The sequence below is a fragment of the Paecilomyces variotii genome (genome assembly GCF_004022145.1).
Source record: "Paecilomyces variotii strain CBS 101075 chromosome Unknown C8Q69scaffold_1, whole genome shotgun sequence".
Classification (NCBI taxonomy): domain Eukaryota; kingdom Fungi; phylum Ascomycota; class Eurotiomycetes; order Eurotiales; family Thermoascaceae; genus Paecilomyces; species Paecilomyces variotii.
Genome location: NW_021167140.1, coordinates 3,597,777 through 3,614,566, shown reverse-complemented (window position 1 = coordinate 3,614,566; position 16,790 = coordinate 3,597,777). Strand labels below are relative to the sequence as shown.

The 16,790-nt window shown below is 47.8% G+C and overlaps 5 protein-coding genes across 5 annotated transcripts; 4 read left to right on the top strand and 1 right to left on the bottom strand.

Moving 5' to 3' along the window:
• Nucleotides 1-1,379: 1,379 nt before the first annotated feature.
• C8Q69DRAFT_45929 (hypothetical protein) lies at nt 1,380-2,852 on the top strand. Its single transcript, XM_028630064.1, has 3 exons — nt 1,380-1,745; nt 1,803-2,467; nt 2,527-2,852. The coding sequence occupies exons 2-3, from the start codon at nt 1,871-1,873 to the stop codon at nt 2,644-2,646; spliced, it is 717 nt and encodes a 238-aa protein (XP_028489684.1). The 5' UTR covers nt 1,380-1,745; nt 1,803-1,870; the 3' UTR covers nt 2,647-2,852.
• A 2,123-nt stretch (nt 2,853-4,975) lies between these two features.
• C8Q69DRAFT_453438 (Alpha/Beta hydrolase protein) lies at nt 4,976-6,416 on the top strand. Its single transcript, XM_028629624.1, has 2 exons — nt 4,976-5,342; nt 5,441-6,416. The coding sequence occupies exons 1-2, from the start codon at nt 5,030-5,032 to the stop codon at nt 6,040-6,042; spliced, it is 915 nt and encodes a 304-aa protein (XP_028489683.1). The 5' UTR covers nt 4,976-5,029; the 3' UTR covers nt 6,043-6,416.
• Nucleotides 6,417-6,441: 25 nt separating this feature from the next.
• On the top strand, nt 6,442-9,245 carry C8Q69DRAFT_453434 (oxidoreductin). Its single transcript, XM_028629623.1, has 3 exons — nt 6,442-6,993; nt 7,053-8,644; nt 8,704-9,245. The coding sequence occupies exons 1-3, from the start codon at nt 6,898-6,900 to the stop codon at nt 8,825-8,827; spliced, it is 1,812 nt and encodes a 603-aa protein (XP_028489682.1). The 5' UTR covers nt 6,442-6,897; the 3' UTR covers nt 8,828-9,245.
• C8Q69DRAFT_45880 (hypothetical protein) lies at nt 9,211-11,123 on the bottom strand. The gene is made up of 2 exons (XM_028630028.1): nt 9,268-11,123; nt 9,211-9,216 (listed from the first exon to the last, which is right to left on the bottom strand). The coding sequence occupies exon 1, from the start codon at nt 10,955-10,957 to the stop codon at nt 9,536-9,538; it is 1,422 nt and encodes a 473-aa protein (XP_028489681.1). The 5' UTR covers nt 10,958-11,123; the 3' UTR covers nt 9,211-9,216; nt 9,268-9,535.
• An 832-nt stretch (nt 11,124-11,955) lies between these two features.
• C8Q69DRAFT_45741 (peroxisomal membrane protein) lies at nt 11,956-13,599 on the top strand. The gene is made up of 2 exons (XM_028629898.1): nt 11,956-12,519; nt 12,580-13,599. Exons 1-2 carry the CDS (start codon nt 12,096-12,098, stop codon nt 13,383-13,385), a joined length of 1,230 nt encoding a protein of 409 aa, XP_028489680.1. The 5' UTR covers nt 11,956-12,095; the 3' UTR covers nt 13,386-13,599.
• The last annotated feature ends 3,191 nt before the right edge of the window (nt 13,600-16,790 follow it).

Below are 16,790 nucleotides of genomic sequence, written 5' to 3'. Positions count from 1 at the left end.
CGCAACAGACGAACTGATGGACTCCATATGAAGTCTCTAGAGGCCAAGTGACGAGGGCCCCATATATGTTTAGCTGTGTAAATATAAAATACAGAGTAGCGGGAGGAAGGTAAGTAGAGGGGGCAACGAGAAGGTTGAGGAAGTCGTGAATCCGCAAGGGTACTTTCCTACAACTGAATCATCGATAATCTCAATGCAAAATGGTGCTATATGGCCACATGATGTCTCAGCTAAAAAGAAGATCTCCATTGAAGTATGACCAATCTAACATAATGGGTAGATTCCTCTATTCCCTCTATGAGCTTGGGTTAGACACAATAATAATCTATCGCAGATACCAATCGAGTGACCGTACTTTTCTATCGGAGAGTCCATATTAAAACAAAGCTCTGATGGAACTGTAACGTAGAGTACCTTGGTTTAATGCCCCGTAAATAGTAAAGTATCAATTTTGAGAAAACTACATGACGCATTGGAAGATGAGTACCATATAGTGCTATGGTAGTGATATCACAGACTCCTCCGTCTTGTTGGCAGTCGGTTGACGGCAAGACCCACCGATGAGGTCAACGTAATGGTGTATTTTGGATTCGCTTCCATTGACTTCAGAGTGTCTTGATCCGGTGGTATTATCTTAAACTTCCAGGTAGGAAAATACCCTCAGCAGGTCCAAGAGCCAGGTAAGTTAATTAACGAAGTCAGTTTACCAGCGGTCTCTTCTAACTTTGGTCTTCGGGCCCGAATTCTGCGCCTGGCAGTAGGCTGATCTGATATTCTTCTACCTCAGTACCAAATTCTTGATCGGACTATGCCTGTGTTGTCTTTTTTGATTCTTCCGAAATAGCGTTGATATGCCGCTGCTAAATCCGTTGTCGGCCGGTTCTTGCACACTAATTTCTCCAACATGCAACAACAGAGTGACGCACATTTCGTTCGGATATCATGACTTGAAGGACCTTGGGGCGAAGAGCAGTACGATGGGTTCTAAAAAAAGGTCAGTTCTAAAGAATTCGGTCTTCTGCTTCGTTGTTGGTTAGCCAATCTCTGTATAAAAGAAGAAAAGAACATTCTTTCCCAGTAGAGAAGTTCCATTGTCCGACACATTCTGTTCTAGCTGGCTTCTAGAGCGCCGGGGGCGGGAACGCTTGGGCCATCCGATCGCATAGTCCGGACAATCCTCAGCGGCAGTTTCACATCAGCATAATAAAGCTTAGCACAGCATACAGTCGGATGCCTTCCTCTTTCTGTCTGTCAATGATGCTATCAGCTGGCATAGAATCCGGTTGCTTAAGATGCCGGTTCTCTTCTGCCGACCGGTGCATAATGCTGACGTCGGGGCCATCCCGAGTGTACCGATTGTGGTGAAGTCAACTCTGGGAGTTTAAGTATAATTCCAGCGCGCAAACAGAGTTAAGCAGCATTAATTCATTATCCAAGTCCGGTCAGCCTTACTACGCGTCGCTGCTAAACCCAACGGCGGCGCGTTAGTACAAAACCATCGCTGGAACGGTGGAGAGAGGCAACAGTTCGTCCCGTCGGTCGAGCCCACCATAATAAGCATTGGGCACGGCGTACGCAAGCCATCCCACACGTCACCGAAGTCCAGGCCCTTTATATATGCTCCCCTACGCCTTCTTCCATCCGTTTTCTTCCTTCCATTCTACATCTCTCTACAATCCCATTCAAACATCATTTTACATCGTCTTACATCTGCATATACCTACCGTTCGAGCATACAAAGCAAGGCAAAACACATTCTCATCTCTCTTGTTCTTACCACTGACGGTGGTAACCGAATATATATCCCTGCTCCACTATACAGATTGGATTGTATAGTCTTGATCACCACTTGTACAGAAAGGTGGACAACATGATCAACAGCAACATGAATGCTTCTACCAATCCATTCCGTTCCTCTACCAATCCTTTCCGTCGGCCCCCAGGGGCAAGGCCCATGACCATGTTCGAGCCTGCTTACTTCCCCGTGAATCCGTTCGACGATCCAATTCCGACTCCCAAGCCAGTCGACTCCAAGGGCCGTACGAGCCCCGTGAAGAACAATGGCAGTCTTCACCGCAGCCGCAGTTACCAGAGCGGAAACAGGGCCGGCAGCAACCGTCACTCGAGCCGGAGAGATCGGGTTCGTCCAGATGTTATCGACAGACTGGACGACGTGGCCGACATGCAATACCACCACGAGGGCCCATACGATGCCGTCTATCCGGAGCGCAACAGAAACAGCAAGCGCAGCCCTGTCGAGGCTGTGAAAGAGTCGAATGCCATGGCTCTCCGGGCTACCCATCCCGACAAGATCGTGGATAGCATCCAACGCCACAGGCCTCTGGATGGTGTCGCTTTCTTCCCTCCCGGATCCAGCGACAGAGATGGGCACCTCTATGAATACGAGGAGGGCTCCAACATGGTCGGTGAGGAATATGGCCAATTTATGAGGATGCCACCGGGTTTCGTAAGTAACCTGCAATCTCTTCCGTGAGCCACGAACGAGTAGCTAACCTTTTTTACAAGAAATTTACCGAAGAAGACTTCAAGAACGACCCGTTCTACAGGAGGGACTTCCAGCCAAAGAGGCGCATCAGCCTTCGGAAGGCCTTCGGCATTGGCCGCTCTCGCCGGGTCGCCGCCTAAAGCGGCTCCAATTGAATAGTCTTCGGACGTATTTGACACGTCCTTTTCCAGATTGCACGACCTTCTTTTCATTTCGGTGGTTATTAATTCTTGGTCATACTTCTTGGTTATACTTGCTACGGCAGACTTTCTTTTTGACTAGGCTCTGCTGGCTGAGCAATGTCGATACAATGAGCGAGGGAGTTTTGCATATGGCCAGCAGGGGCCATCCCTCTTGGGTTCTGCTTCTTCATACGGCGTTTTTTGGACATGGGATAGATTGGGACCGGTTACGTGACACGGGATACGATACCATGTACCCATAGATGTTTGGTTTTTCTTGGGGTTCTTGCTTACGGATATGCATCTTCATTGGGTGCTTTTTTATTGTCTTGATCTTCCTACGGAAGACCTTTTACCCCTGGACATATATTCTTACATGAGACTGCACAAGAACATGTACTTTTTCTTGGTTCGTTATATATATTCGTCTCATGTACCATACATTAATGGATGCATTCTCCATGAACAACCAGATTGAATCTTTAACCATATTCATGAACGTGGGATATCCCCAACGCCCCCTTTTCCCACACCCTACTTAACACTCCATCATCTCGACGATCCGACTGTGCCGCGCAATCCGGATAGCCAGAGCCGCTCCGATCCGCCTACCGCATACAACCACGCTGATCGTGAGTAATACTCCGAATAAATTTTGCGGTGGTCCAGAGCTCCGGCTATCCGCGTGATCCGGGAATTGGTGGCCTTCGCGAAAGAAACTAGTCCTCCGTTGCCTCCGAGAGATCCATTTGGGAACAACTAGTTTAGTATTTGGTCCATAATGAGACTTTTTGTCTAGTCTAGTCTAGTTTTATTCTCGTGGAGGAACAGTCAATTTCTCCCTCTCTAGTACGAATTCGAGAGCGATTTTTATGCTGTAGTGAGTCCTCTAGCGGACTCTAGCGTCACACATAGATCAGCGCCCGATCGACAAAAAGGGTCCTCTGATTCCTTGCGTGCGTTGACGCGTCCGTGCGGGCCGTTAGAGTACTGAAGGCGCCGATCGATCATCCATCCTTTCCCCGTTCCGGCGATTCGACGTTTCCCTCTGGGGTTTAAGTTAGTACTAGTCGATAGTCTAGGCTTCGGGGTGGCGGACGCATTGCTGAGGCTTAGATATACGACTCCTGCATGACTTGCGCGGTCGGTGAATTTCGTCAAATTATGTACTTGGAGATATGTCGTCTAGTAAGTTAGATAAATGAAAACGATAATGTACGTACACAGACGTATAGCCATGTACACGCCATACATACTCGTATTCATTCTATTCATTCTTGTCGGGTCAGTCAAGACGCCATCAGAGCACCACTATCATATTATGGCTTTTAACTATCATGATCAGATCACTTGCCACTTGTATTCTGGACTGTGAGTACCGATCATTTCGTTAACCAAGTTAACTTCCCTTGTGCTGCTGAGAAACACCCGACTCATGATCGCTCACCAGCTAGGTAACTAGTGGGGTGATTTGGCTCTGATGTCATACTTAGCATACAGGCCTCAAGATTCGATTCTAGAAACCAGACTCATTTAACCAAGGCAATTGACCTTTCTCCAGAGCAAACTCGAGTGCAGGGTCTATGACCGCATAACTGGATATTGTCAAAAAAATCTTAATCCATTCTAAGTTTGTGGGTCACCACGATGCATCATTCATCACTTTTCCCAAGTCGGCCGCGTTCGGAGAAAAAAAACTAACCATAAGCAAAGCGGGATAGAGTAACAATTAACCGAGTCGTCGGATCCATGATAAGAATTTTCTAGAGTGTGGTATGAGGTCTGGACTCTGGACTCTTCTCCCTTGAGTGCAAAAGCCACACCCCGCATTCTTGGCTGGTGGTGAGTAGCTTAAATCGGTTAGAGTGTTCATGTTTCAGATATTTGATTACTCTATTAAGGGATGATATCCTTTTTGTTTGCTATATTGTAAGATTCTTCGACAGCGCGTGGTTTAGAGGAATAGGTTTGGTTCGGTTTAACTACGAATAGGTACCTAGATACACAGCCCGGTTTAGTGCCTACTGATTAACTCCGCTGACGTTGCTGCGATAGATCCATACTATATACATCGTTAAGGAATCACTACATCTACACAGGACGCCTATTACAGAAACACCTATACCTATATTATCGCTGACATCTCCCATTCTAATCTCTATCCTGCCCTCTGTTTACTTGACTCGCCTTGCCATATTGCGTCATAACCGTCAGTCTGAGATCACAAAGGCCAACTTCTCTTTATATACAGCATGAGATGGACCACCAAGCAGCAAAGATTCTGGTAACATATCATGTATTACTACTATTATTATATTCATGATTCGAATTTAGCAAATCCATGTCACACTGCATTCTACGAAATAGTCGTATCTCTTGGACCTCGAGTTTCAAATTATTATTAACTTCGCGTAAAATGGCGAGCACGCTTTCCCACACACCCGCGAGCTTAGGACCATTACACCCCGCAAAGGCCCAGACAGCCGCTGTAAAACCTTCAGTTGCGAAGTCTATCGGGATCAGAGTAAAAGATCCCTTGGATCATGAGGCGCCTGCGATTCTTCATGAGCCCCGGAATTATAATCGACAGCAGGCGAATGAATCCGCGGTGGTTCTTATCAGTGGTGCTGGAGGGGGTGTTAGTGGACCTGCTGGTATGTACTTCCGGTCGTCCCTTTTATTTTATGTAAATTAAAAGACGGGTGATTGATTGATTGATTGATCGATCAATACATACTAAACTCAACGGCAGGTATATACCCATCCCTAGCAGATAAATTCTCCCTTCTTCTCAACATCCCCTGCATCAGACTCGATTACCGTCAACCTGCACGCGAAAAGTACTGCACCGCGGACGTGGTCGCTGCATTCGATTACCTCGCCACTCACTACTCATCCAAGAACTTCGTCATCGTCGGCTGGTCCTTTGGCGGCAGTCCCTGCTTCACCGTAGCTGCACGAGAACCAGAACGAGTCCGCGGGGTCGCTACCGTCGCATCTCAAACTGCTGGGACAGAGGGCGTGAGACAGCTAAGTCCTCGTCCAGTCCTCCTTCTCCATGGAACGGGTGATACGTGTTTGTCGCCGGCGTGTTCGCAGACGCTGTTTCGACAGTATGGCGAGAAGGGAGAGAGGGAGTTGAAGCTTTTTGAGGGCGACGATCATGGGTTGTCAAGGAATGCGGTTGAGGTCGAGAGGTTGATCTTCCATTTCGCTGCACGGTGTTTGGGGCTTGGGGGTATGGTTGATGAGCCGATGAAGGAGGAAGCGGCTAAGGATTTGGCGGGGAGTAGGAAAGAGAGGGTTTCGGAGATGCAGGAGGGCCATGATTTGGAAGGTGGAGAGAGGTTGTAGGGATGGATTTTAATCTCAAGGGTAGGTATTATTACTATGTAGCATGTCCCATAGGCGGTCTCTTGATTTATGTATAGAACAGCGTTTTCTTTTTCTGTTAAAGGTACTTCCATTGAAATGAATAGACTCACAATATTAGACAAATCAAACAGGCCATGGATTGTACCTAGGAGTCCCTGGACTCTGCATGAGCTGAGAGAGATTATGGTATAAGATATAGTAGCTCAGTGGGAGGTATGTAACGACTAGTGGGCAACTTGAATAGCTTATGTGCAGTCGCAAAGATAGGGCTCATTTGTATGAATCGCAAGTTGTGAATATCGATAATTATTATTCTGTATGTAAACAAGCATAACATGTGGAGTAAGAATTATGTAGATGAAATATCGAAGAAGCACGGTGGAATATTCGCGTCTGATGCAGTCTTGGCGGCAGCACCGCCACAGCCGGGCCGGATCTTTCGATAGCGATGCTGCTGCTTGATCCGCCACCAAGGCCAGATGTCATCTTTTAGTTTGCAATCCATGGACGTTGTCAGGCCACATAGACCTCTCTGCCTTTCTTCTTGGAATTACAAGGGTGCCGCTGGTGCTGCTTTTTTGCAGCTTTTTAATTCCACGTTTGGCTTTGCCAACCCCTTTCCTGGTGCCTGAATTCCATCTGCGCTGGAAGTTTTTAAGCTCTAGATGATGCGCCTCATCTGCGCGTTTTGCTGATAAACTATTTCACCGGCCACATCGACGTTCTCGAGGGCTGTTGAAGTCTATTTCATAGACTATACGGCGGCATTCTTTAGCTGTCCCTGTTCTCGATTGCATAATCTATTTGTTGCTGTCGGAGGAAAGGTGTCCCAAGATGCGCTCTGCCGCGAAGATATTCTACCTGGCAGTCTTTGCGCTGCTGGGACCTGCTAAAGCAGCCAGCCATTATGGATCTGCTGATACGTGTGCTGTGAGTGACAAGTTTCTCGTTTCGTTACTTATAGGTCTACTAACTGGAGATATTCTCAGATCGATCCCAAGGCTACCGTCTCTGACACCTGCGCCTCCTACGCGAGAATCGATACGCTCAATGACCAGATATACCCCATCCTCAATTCTATAACTCATGACACGGATTTCTTCTCGTACTACCGTCTTAACTTGTTCAATAAAGAATGTCCATTCTGGTCAGACGAGAGTAGCATGTGCGGGAACATTGCATGCTCAGTCCATACCATTGAGTCGGAGGAAGATATACCCCCAATTTGGAGAGCAGAGGAACTGAGTAAATTGGAAGGTCCCAAGGTCGGACATCCTGGTCGAAAACAACAGGAGGAGCGGCCCAAGGACAGGCCGCTTCAGGGGGAACTGGGCGAGGACGTCGGAGAGAGTTGTGTGGTTGAATATGATGACGAGTGTGATGAGAGAGACTACTGCATTCCCGAGGATGAAGGCGCGGCCGGAAAGGGCGACTATGTGAGTCTAGTGGACAACCCGGAGCGGTTCACAGGGTACGCAGGTCCCGGAGCTCATCAGGTGTGGGATGCGATCTATCGTGAAAACTGCTTTGTGAAGCCAACGCCTGAGGCGCAAACTCCATTTAACCAGCCATTCCGCGGTTTGCCTGAGGGAGGCCTCCAGGCTGCCAATGACTTCAGAAATGTCCTCCAACAGGAAATGAAGCGTAGCGACAGTCTGCCGCTGGACAATGAGTGTTTGGAGAAACGTGTCTTCCACCGCGTTATCAGCGGAATGCATGCGTCTATCTCGACTCATCTTTGCTGGGATTACCTGAATCAGACGACGGGTCAATGGGCACCAAATGTGCAGTGCTACAAGGAGAGGCTGCACAACCATCCGGAGCGGATATCGAACCTCTATTTCAATTACGCCTTGGTCTCTCGGGCTGTCGCCAAGCTGCGAAAGCATTTGGAAGGATACACCTTCTGTACCAGTGACCCAGTTCAGGACCGCGAGACGAAGCAAAAGGTGTTGGATCTCACCAACGAGCTCGCGTCACGGCCACAGGTCTTCGACGAGACCGCTATGTTCCAGGACCCAAGCGCGGCTGGCCTAAAAGATGACTTCCGCCACCGATTCAGGAACGTCAGCAGACTGATGGACTGCATTGGATGCGACAAATGCCGGCTCTGGGGAAAGCTCCAAGTCAATGGCTACGGGACTGCCCTGAAGGTCCTGTTCGATTACGATGAGAATAACACCATCGACAATCCACCACTTCGACGCACAGAGCTTGTTGCTCTTATCAACACATTCGGTCGCATCTCCCACAGTTTAGCCGCAGTGCGTAGTTTCCGACAGGCAGTGGAGTCTGGCAAGGAGGATCTGCTCACCGTTCACCCCCCGGTGTCAGAGCCCCTCAGAGCACCAGGGGAGAAGAAGGGAGCAGAAGCGAGACATTATTACAAGGACGGAGGGTCATCCTTTTACGCGGAAGATGATGACGATGACTGGGACTCTGTAGACGACTATCGGCCGTGGGAGAGGACTGAAGATGATGTCGCAGATACCCTCCTAGGAATGATCAAGGCAGAAGTCAATGTCTTTTGGCGGACGTTCACTTGGGTTCTGCACTCGTGGGTGCAGCTTCCCCGCACTATGTGAGTAAACCCTCGATCATCACGATTCAAGAATGACTGTATACTGATTGCTGCTTTAGATGGGAGATATCGATTCTGGAACTGGACCGCCTGTGGAGTTACTGGCTGGGTCTGCCAGTGACGCCCCGCGCCTGGAAAATCCGATTCCCTAATCCACCTTCTTCTGGTGACCGGGAGCTGTGACCATGGTCGCAAGTTCTCCTGCGTTTCAATTTATTGTGCATGGTATATTCAAGTCCGAATTGGCGTTCGAGCTCTCTCTTTTCATTCACGCGCACATTAACAACGCGCATGGTTCACTTACTAGGCATTCCCCTTGGAGTCATGGGTAGCACTACATGTATATAATACTACTTTGGGCTGTGACAGTCACCTCGATATCTTACTAGACTCTTCTCCGTTGCATCATCCGAGAATATGAAGCTCTATTCGCTGAGCATGATTTTCTTTTCCACTCTGCAGGTGTATGTATTTCGATCCGCGGAATTAGCGGAACGGCATAGAGCCATGATGTATGATTCGTAAAGATTCGTTCTGCATTCTGTCGGCGTACAAAGCAAACGCCAGGTGATCTGCAATCATCCGTTACACCAGGTTCCCGCATGGAATTGGATCGAACCTACTAGATTACTAGATTACTAGGATCTAGATTCTTTGTATGCTAGAGATAAATATGGGATCAAATCCCCCCTAGACCTAGAGTCAAGCAAGCAATTCAGATCCTGCTCCCGTGCTGTTTAGGTTTCGACACATTCCTCGAAGAAACGACGAATACCGCAGTTTGGTCAACATAAAACCTCCCTTGACCGCACAGCATGTATAACTAGCTATAGATGTTTCAAATATATTCGGAATATCTTTCTTGTATCTTTCGTGTTTTTTCTTGTCTACTTACACACAAATACAGTCCTGTAATTCACACAGTGGGGGACATTCGTCACTATGGACAACTAGCTTGATGCCAGTTCCATCGCAAAAGCCTCTCAAAAATTCGAGATTTTCTTGAGTCTCATCTGTTGGGAACCAGAAAGATTCCGAGCCGATTTTAAGAGTCTTGAAGTGAGGGACGCGCGTGCTCCTCTCTCCGATCACTTGCATAAAGTCTGCTATTAGGTATGCCAACATATTAGGGTAAATGTTCATAATGTCAAGCACCTCCAGGGAGCGTGGGAGGAGATCGATGATATGGTATTCTGCAGTACCATCCACCCAGTCGTCGCACAAAAAGTTGACCAAATCAATGCGTAGTTCCCGAAGAGCAGAGAACTCCTTGAACGACCCGAACACGAAGATATCGGCTGGCTCATCGTATCCATTGGTGAAAGTGCTTGTGGAGCAGTCGGGGCCTGTTACCCATATGGTTTTCAGTGTTTTTCGAAACGACAGGAGAGATCTGCGCAATTCCTTTGCTCGAAATATTTCCAAGGGCAACTCTAATGGGTTACCTCCCTGCATATATAAGAATTTGAATGTCTCCAGTTTGCTGCAGGCTGCAAACCAGTAGTCCATTTCTTCGTCATATTCGCCACAGAGCTTTATTTCCGTGACTGGGCTTGTACCCTTCGTTATCTCTAGACCATCGTGTTTCAATACCTCGCAGAGGTCCCAATCGATCACACTGTAGCCACGGATCGTGCGGACAGCAGGTAAATTAAAAAATGGCACAACAAAAGTTGCCGCTACCCCGTCCATTTCATGGCTAGGAGAAAAGTCCACGGTATGAAGACGGGAAAGATGGGGTGCTTCGTGAAATGGATACTGCCGTGTGGCAGCCTTGAGTAGGACTCGATTAAAGAAAAACGGTTCGTCCCAGTCCGCATGTATGATGCTCATCGTCTGCAGATGAGAGAGTTTTGCCAATAAAAGACTCGACCAAGCATCTACGGAGCCGCGTCTGAGATATCTGACCAACTGGGATCCTTCTTGCTCGGTCTCCCATATCTCCTTCGATATTTGATCAAGTAGCGACAGGTCCGTATGCACGAGACCCCAGAAAGGAGGCACATAGTATTCCACGAGTCCCTCTGATACGCTGTCGCTTTTGACATTGACCTCCAAGTGACGTACAAGCCTTGCGAGATCTGGACGACGGCAGAGGTCCTGGATGAGTGCAAATTTGCTCTTCGAGTAACTACCAACACGGTCTTCACAATACTCATCCCTGGTACACCGGAATGAGAGTGATGAATATAGCAGTGGTAGAAATAATCGATGAAATCTCCGCGAACATTGTATCAGGTTGTATCTTGTTTCGAGATCCTCAATGTGCTCACCAATCATCCAGAGCACGTCGTCTGATGGACACCGAGCCATTATGTCTGCAGTAGAGGCTTTTCCTTGAAATCGCTCATGATACTCAACGGTTGATCCTCCCCATCAGTGCGCAATCCTGTTGAATGGCGAACTAGTAGATCATGAGGGATCCAATAAGTAACGGTATCTTGGATGGCCAGGGCAGCAGAGCCGAGGCTCTGTCCAGATAGGAGACGCCTGTGGTGATATGCATCACATGACCCGCTAAAGCGCCATCTGCAGTGCTGGGATCTAGTTAGTTACCAGATGAATAGAATGTAGTTTATTTTGTCATTGCAAGTTAACGTCGCCTCATGTGGACGGCTTCTTGAGTACCGAGACATAACGCTGAAGATGGTATATGCCTGGTTTGTCTACTCTCTGTTCCCTATAGAAAGTTGTCGGGGAACGACCCGAATACCGGGAAGGGAACCGAGCGGCAATGGCGATGATGACTCAGCATATTTGCACAACTTCCTTCTGTTGATTTCTTTCAGTAACAGACCGGTTGGTGATAATACTCGTAGATCGCACAAATTCCTTCTTGGCAGTGAGCCCGAGTAGTGGTATTGATCTAGTAGAAGAATAGTTATAAAGAAACGATAACTATCTAGTTATCATCATTATTATTACTTGCCTACAGAGTCAACCTCGGCTCCTGTGTTCGGCCCAACCCCGCCCTCGACCCGTTTGGTCCGTTTCCCCCGGCCTTTTCTCGCATCTGACCGCCCCGTCAACTTTCTTTCTCCACTCCATCGCGAACTCGACTCCTCCATCTCTCTTCTCGTCGTCGGCTTGGTAGGGTGAAGGGTCGCTGTCCTTGCATCTCTCTCCTCATCTTGCATTGACGCCCTAGCCTGCACTTCGACTCAACAGTCAGGTCATCTCCATGTCCGCCTGCTGAACGCGCCTGTTGACTCGATGGCGTCGGTATCGCCACCCAAGCCGTGGGAGAGGGCGGGTGCTACAACTGGTAGGTGATCAGGGAAATCGCTGTCGTGAAGGAGATTAGGTTTATATGGCATCTCTCCGTGGTTATCATCACTAACTCCCCCTCTTGTGAATAGGTTCGGCCTTACCAGCACTGCCGGCCAGCGGTGGTACCACCTCGACCACGTCTACAACTCCAACTACTTCAACAACATCTGCGTCTGGATCGATGGCAAACCCTCCGGAACTGCCGTCGCGCCCGGATTCTCTCAATTCTGTTGTTAACCGCACCGCCTCGACATACTCTCCGTACGGCGCATCGCGATTGGGAACAAGCCCTTATGGAGGCTACGGCGGATACGGCGGATACGGTGGCTACTCATCGCCATACTCACGTTTGGGTGGGATGGGATCGATGTACGGTGGCTACGGAGGGTACGGTAGCATGTATGGAGGTATGGGGGGCATGGGCGGGATGTATGGCGGAATGGGAGGCATGTCTGGGGATCCGAATGACCCGAACAGCTTGACAAACTCGTTCAGTCAAAGCACGCAGGCCACGTTCCAGATTATCGAGAGCATCGTTGGCGCATTTGGTGGGTTTGCGCAGATGCTAGAGAGCACCTATATGGCCACGCATAGTTCCTTCTTTGGTATGTTGAGACGTCGAGTCTTATGTCGATTCTGGGGACGAAACTAACTTGATATTGTAGCCATGGTGTCTGTCGCGGAGCAATTTGGGAATCTGAGAAATACCTTGGGTTCTGTTCTGGGAATCTTCACACTGATCCGATGGTTCAAGACGCTCTTCGCCAAGCTCACCGGCCGGCCACTACCTGCAGATGCAACAGCCCTGACGCCATCTGCTTTCTCTGCATTCTTGCACGGCAGATCGGCTCCTGCATCCCTTCCTGATGGCTCTCCCGCTCCCCCAAGGCCGTCGAAGAAGCCCTTCCTCATGTTTATCGTCGCCGTCTTCGGCCTTCCCTACCTGATGGGTAAGCTGATCCGCGCTCTCGCTCGTTCTCAGGAGGAAGAGGCAAAACGCCAACAGCTCCTGATGGGATCTGGCGAACCTGGCCAGCAAAGTGCGCCTCTCGATCCCTCCAAGCTGGATTTCTGTCGCGTCCTGTATGACTACACCCCGGAGACGCAGAACACCAACGGCATCGATCTTGCCGTGAAGAAGGGCGACATTGTCGCCGTGCTTGGTAAGTCTGACCCGATGGGCAACCCATCAGAGTGGTGGCGCTGCAGGGCCAGGGACGGTCGTGTCGGATATCTCCCCAGCCCGTACCTCGAAACTATTCAGCGGAGACCCGCGCAGCAGGCGATCACCACTGGCAGTGCTCCCGCTAGCAGGACTGGTACTATGCAGAGCACAACTGGTGCGGCTACGGAAGCCCGATCTCAGAGCATGTCTGCTGTGTCGCACCCGGAGGAGAAGAAGCCGGAAATCAAGGGCAAGATGGGTGACATCTCTCCGGAAAGTTTCCAAAAGAGCACCTTCTACTCATGAGTTCATTATTCCTGTCTTGGATGAGTTTCCCTTTGCTTCGGATGCCCTCGATTCTACCTATTATTGTCTTATCAGTCTTATATGATTATCAGCGCTTTATTTGCTACGTTTAAAGAGCGGATATCCGTCTCCTTATTTACCTTTGTCTTTCCTTATAATGTCCTTGGAATTGGTTTCCGAGTGTGTATACGACTGGGCTAGCCTTCTCATATCTTCGGGAGGAGGGCTAGAATCTGATCGAATGGTTGATCTTGGGTGTTATTTACCGGTTTTCATAGCAAAAGCTAGTCGATTTTACGTCTATCACCTCTCTATGGTACATTCGTTCTGACGTACGATGATACTTTTGAAGACCCTTTGACTGTATGTCCTGAACAGTCGCATCCTGAGTTGAGTTGCTCCTACTTCATAACATACATTCTTCTAAAATGCTCATGGTGGCGTCTTCTGGATACTATAGAAGTCTGTCCAAGGTATCACTTTCCAGTCAGCTGCCATCATATCACCTGCGTAGAGGCGGCACCCACAACGTCATACGAGTATGCATTACCATAAAGCATGAGTTATCAAAGTTGACAACATAGAGAGCAAACTTAAAATTTGTAATCAATCTAAATTATTTTGCCTATTCTGATGCCGTATTAGTACAGTGGAAAATATCTCTATAATGTGCGACCAGTAGTAATACTCTCTTTGTCTTTGTAGTCTTGTCTAGTGTTTGCTAACTACGGGACACCTAGTTATCCGTTGTTTGCTTAGGGATTAGTGCCAAATAGATGTATTTTTTGTAGTTATATTTGCTATCAAGGCCAGCATTTAATTCTAGATACTTTTTTATTTGTTACAGGATGAGGATAACCCTAATAGCAAGCATGCTTGTGTAGAATTTGCAGTATAAATAGGAGCAAGATATCTCCTAAACTGGACTTACATCTTGACCAGGAGCACACGACTGAATTATATACAATGGAGGTTGAGTCAATCCACTTTGTCTTTCTCGTTCTTTATAATCTTTTAATATCTATATGACCATGCCTGCCATCTGGTATTCTTTTTGGGGGAGGAAACTACAGTCACGTATAAAAAAACCATGATTGAACTGGTAATGCAGCTTGCCTTTCTTTCTCGACGCAAGAATAAACGGTTAGGGCCATCCCCACCCTTTGTCGAGTCCAAAGCACAGAAGCACGGTCGTATCATTTGAACCTGCTAACTAATGGCTAGATGGATTGCTTGGCTCTAAGCCTATATTTATCTCCATCGCATACAAAGAATCTAGATCCTAGAGATCGAGTAGGTTCTGCCCTATCAATAGGATATCAAAGAACCTGCCGCTAACGGATGATATGGCAGATCACCTGAATATACGCTTTGTGCGCCGACACACTTCTCGGGAAACATCTTCAAAGCAACATCTACAGGAAATTTTATTCATTGTATCTTGCAATACTTTCTCGAGTTACTATTTATATGGTATGTACCATCCATGCCATCACTGTGAACAAGGAATTTCCCTTCGAGAACCCACTCACTCACTTGTCCTAAGTCACAGATTATGTGTCATCTGCACTGCATTGATCTTTCCAGATGGCGTTCACCTTCATGAAATGTGTCATCGAAATGAAGGTGGAGTCAGAGCATGCTCCAGGGAGTACATAAATACCGGGTCAAGTTCTCTATAGCTGTCTTTCTTTTTCCTTCTTTTTTCCAGTCTTCTCGATAAACATATCTTATGTTCTTTACTGTCCTCACGGTCGTCGCTGCGGTTGCTACTATATCCTTGTGGTTCACGAAGACCGGTGATCGAAGTCGAGAACAAGTCCCTGAGGGTCCCGCTGCTACCCAGTCCACGCTGTCATCAACCTAGACAGCCATATACATCTTCTTTACGAAGTCTGCTTCCACATACTTCTCTTCGCGCTCCATAACACCACAATGCCTACCAACAGCTTTCCACCGCTGTTTATCGAAGGGCTCGGAGAAATCAGCCCTACATCTATATCCTACCCGTCAGACCCAGACGTCGACGTCCCCGAACCATACCCCAAGCACCCCTACGCCGACCAACACAGCCGTACATGGACCCAAGTCAGTTCCAACAGTAACCCACTCTTGCCAGAGTGGGCGGCTCTGAAGCCTCAAGTCACCGAGAAGGTGCGCGCCGCGGGACTGATACCCGTGGTATACGATATCCGCGTTGCGTGGGACAGGATCTGGCATAAGACTGTCGCGAAGGATGCTGCCCAGCTAATTATTTTCGTGGAAGGGTTGCCGATGCAGAACGAAGGGGAGCTTTATAGGAAGACGCTGGAGGCCATGAAGGACATTCATGAGTTGTGTGGTATGTTTGTTGTTCCTTACGTTGTCATTCTATCTTAACGGTGATTTGTTGATTTTCTGCATTGTGATTTTCTTGCTGACATGTAATGTATTCAGGCGTTGGCTTCGTTGTCCTCCAACAGTGCCCCAGAGGACGGGACCCTAACGGTCAGTTGCCTGAATGGGTAAGGGAGATGGGAGATAAGATTGGATATGCTTAGCTTCTAGATTGATCATACTCGAGGTCTCTATTTCCCTTTCTCTTTTTGTGGAGCTACCAGCATAATCTGGATTTTGTGACTTGGGTGGACAGTTGATACATGTATGGTTCTAAGGAATTGGTTATGGTATGGTTGTGTGAAAGTAAACCGGCGAGATATTTTATTTACTCCACTCAATAAGAATGAATATGATGTACACATCTACAACATGCCCTCAATACTTCAGAGCAAGATGTACCAACTCAGAGGAAACAATATATCTACCACACACGGTGAACGGTGATGCTTTAAATGCTTATCATCATTGCCCAGTCGTAGATTATGACAAAATGATGCTGCTTGGTTGAATAACATAGATTAGGTATGTAGTATGCTATCATAGAGCTTTGATATTACGGAGCATCGTTGGAATAATCTGTTAGTTAGATCTGGATTCGAAGTTAATTGGTGTCGTTGCTTGTGATATCTTTACTTCGGATAAATGTAGCTCGTAGTCACTAGACTCTTCTGTCGTGAACTGCTTCATCCCCGACATCTGCATTCCTGATCTATGTATAATACGGCATCACCAATCTACATCCACTTCGAATGATATATATGGTAATGATAGAACATGTCGATCGGATGCCGCGCTATCCATTTTAGAAGGGATGTAGTAAGATGTACCGGCTGTTTCAGTCAACACAGGGGTAGAAAAAGCAAGTCCGAGGATTCTTATCCGATAAGCTAAGTAGTAATCGCCTTAAAAGAGCGACTTAAGCCTTCACGAAGCTTTGAAGCACTGGCCGCTAAAATTCCCCCCCCCCCCGAGGGGCATAGCAAAGCTAATGCACATCAAGTTAGAAAAGAAAAGGTCACGATTGCA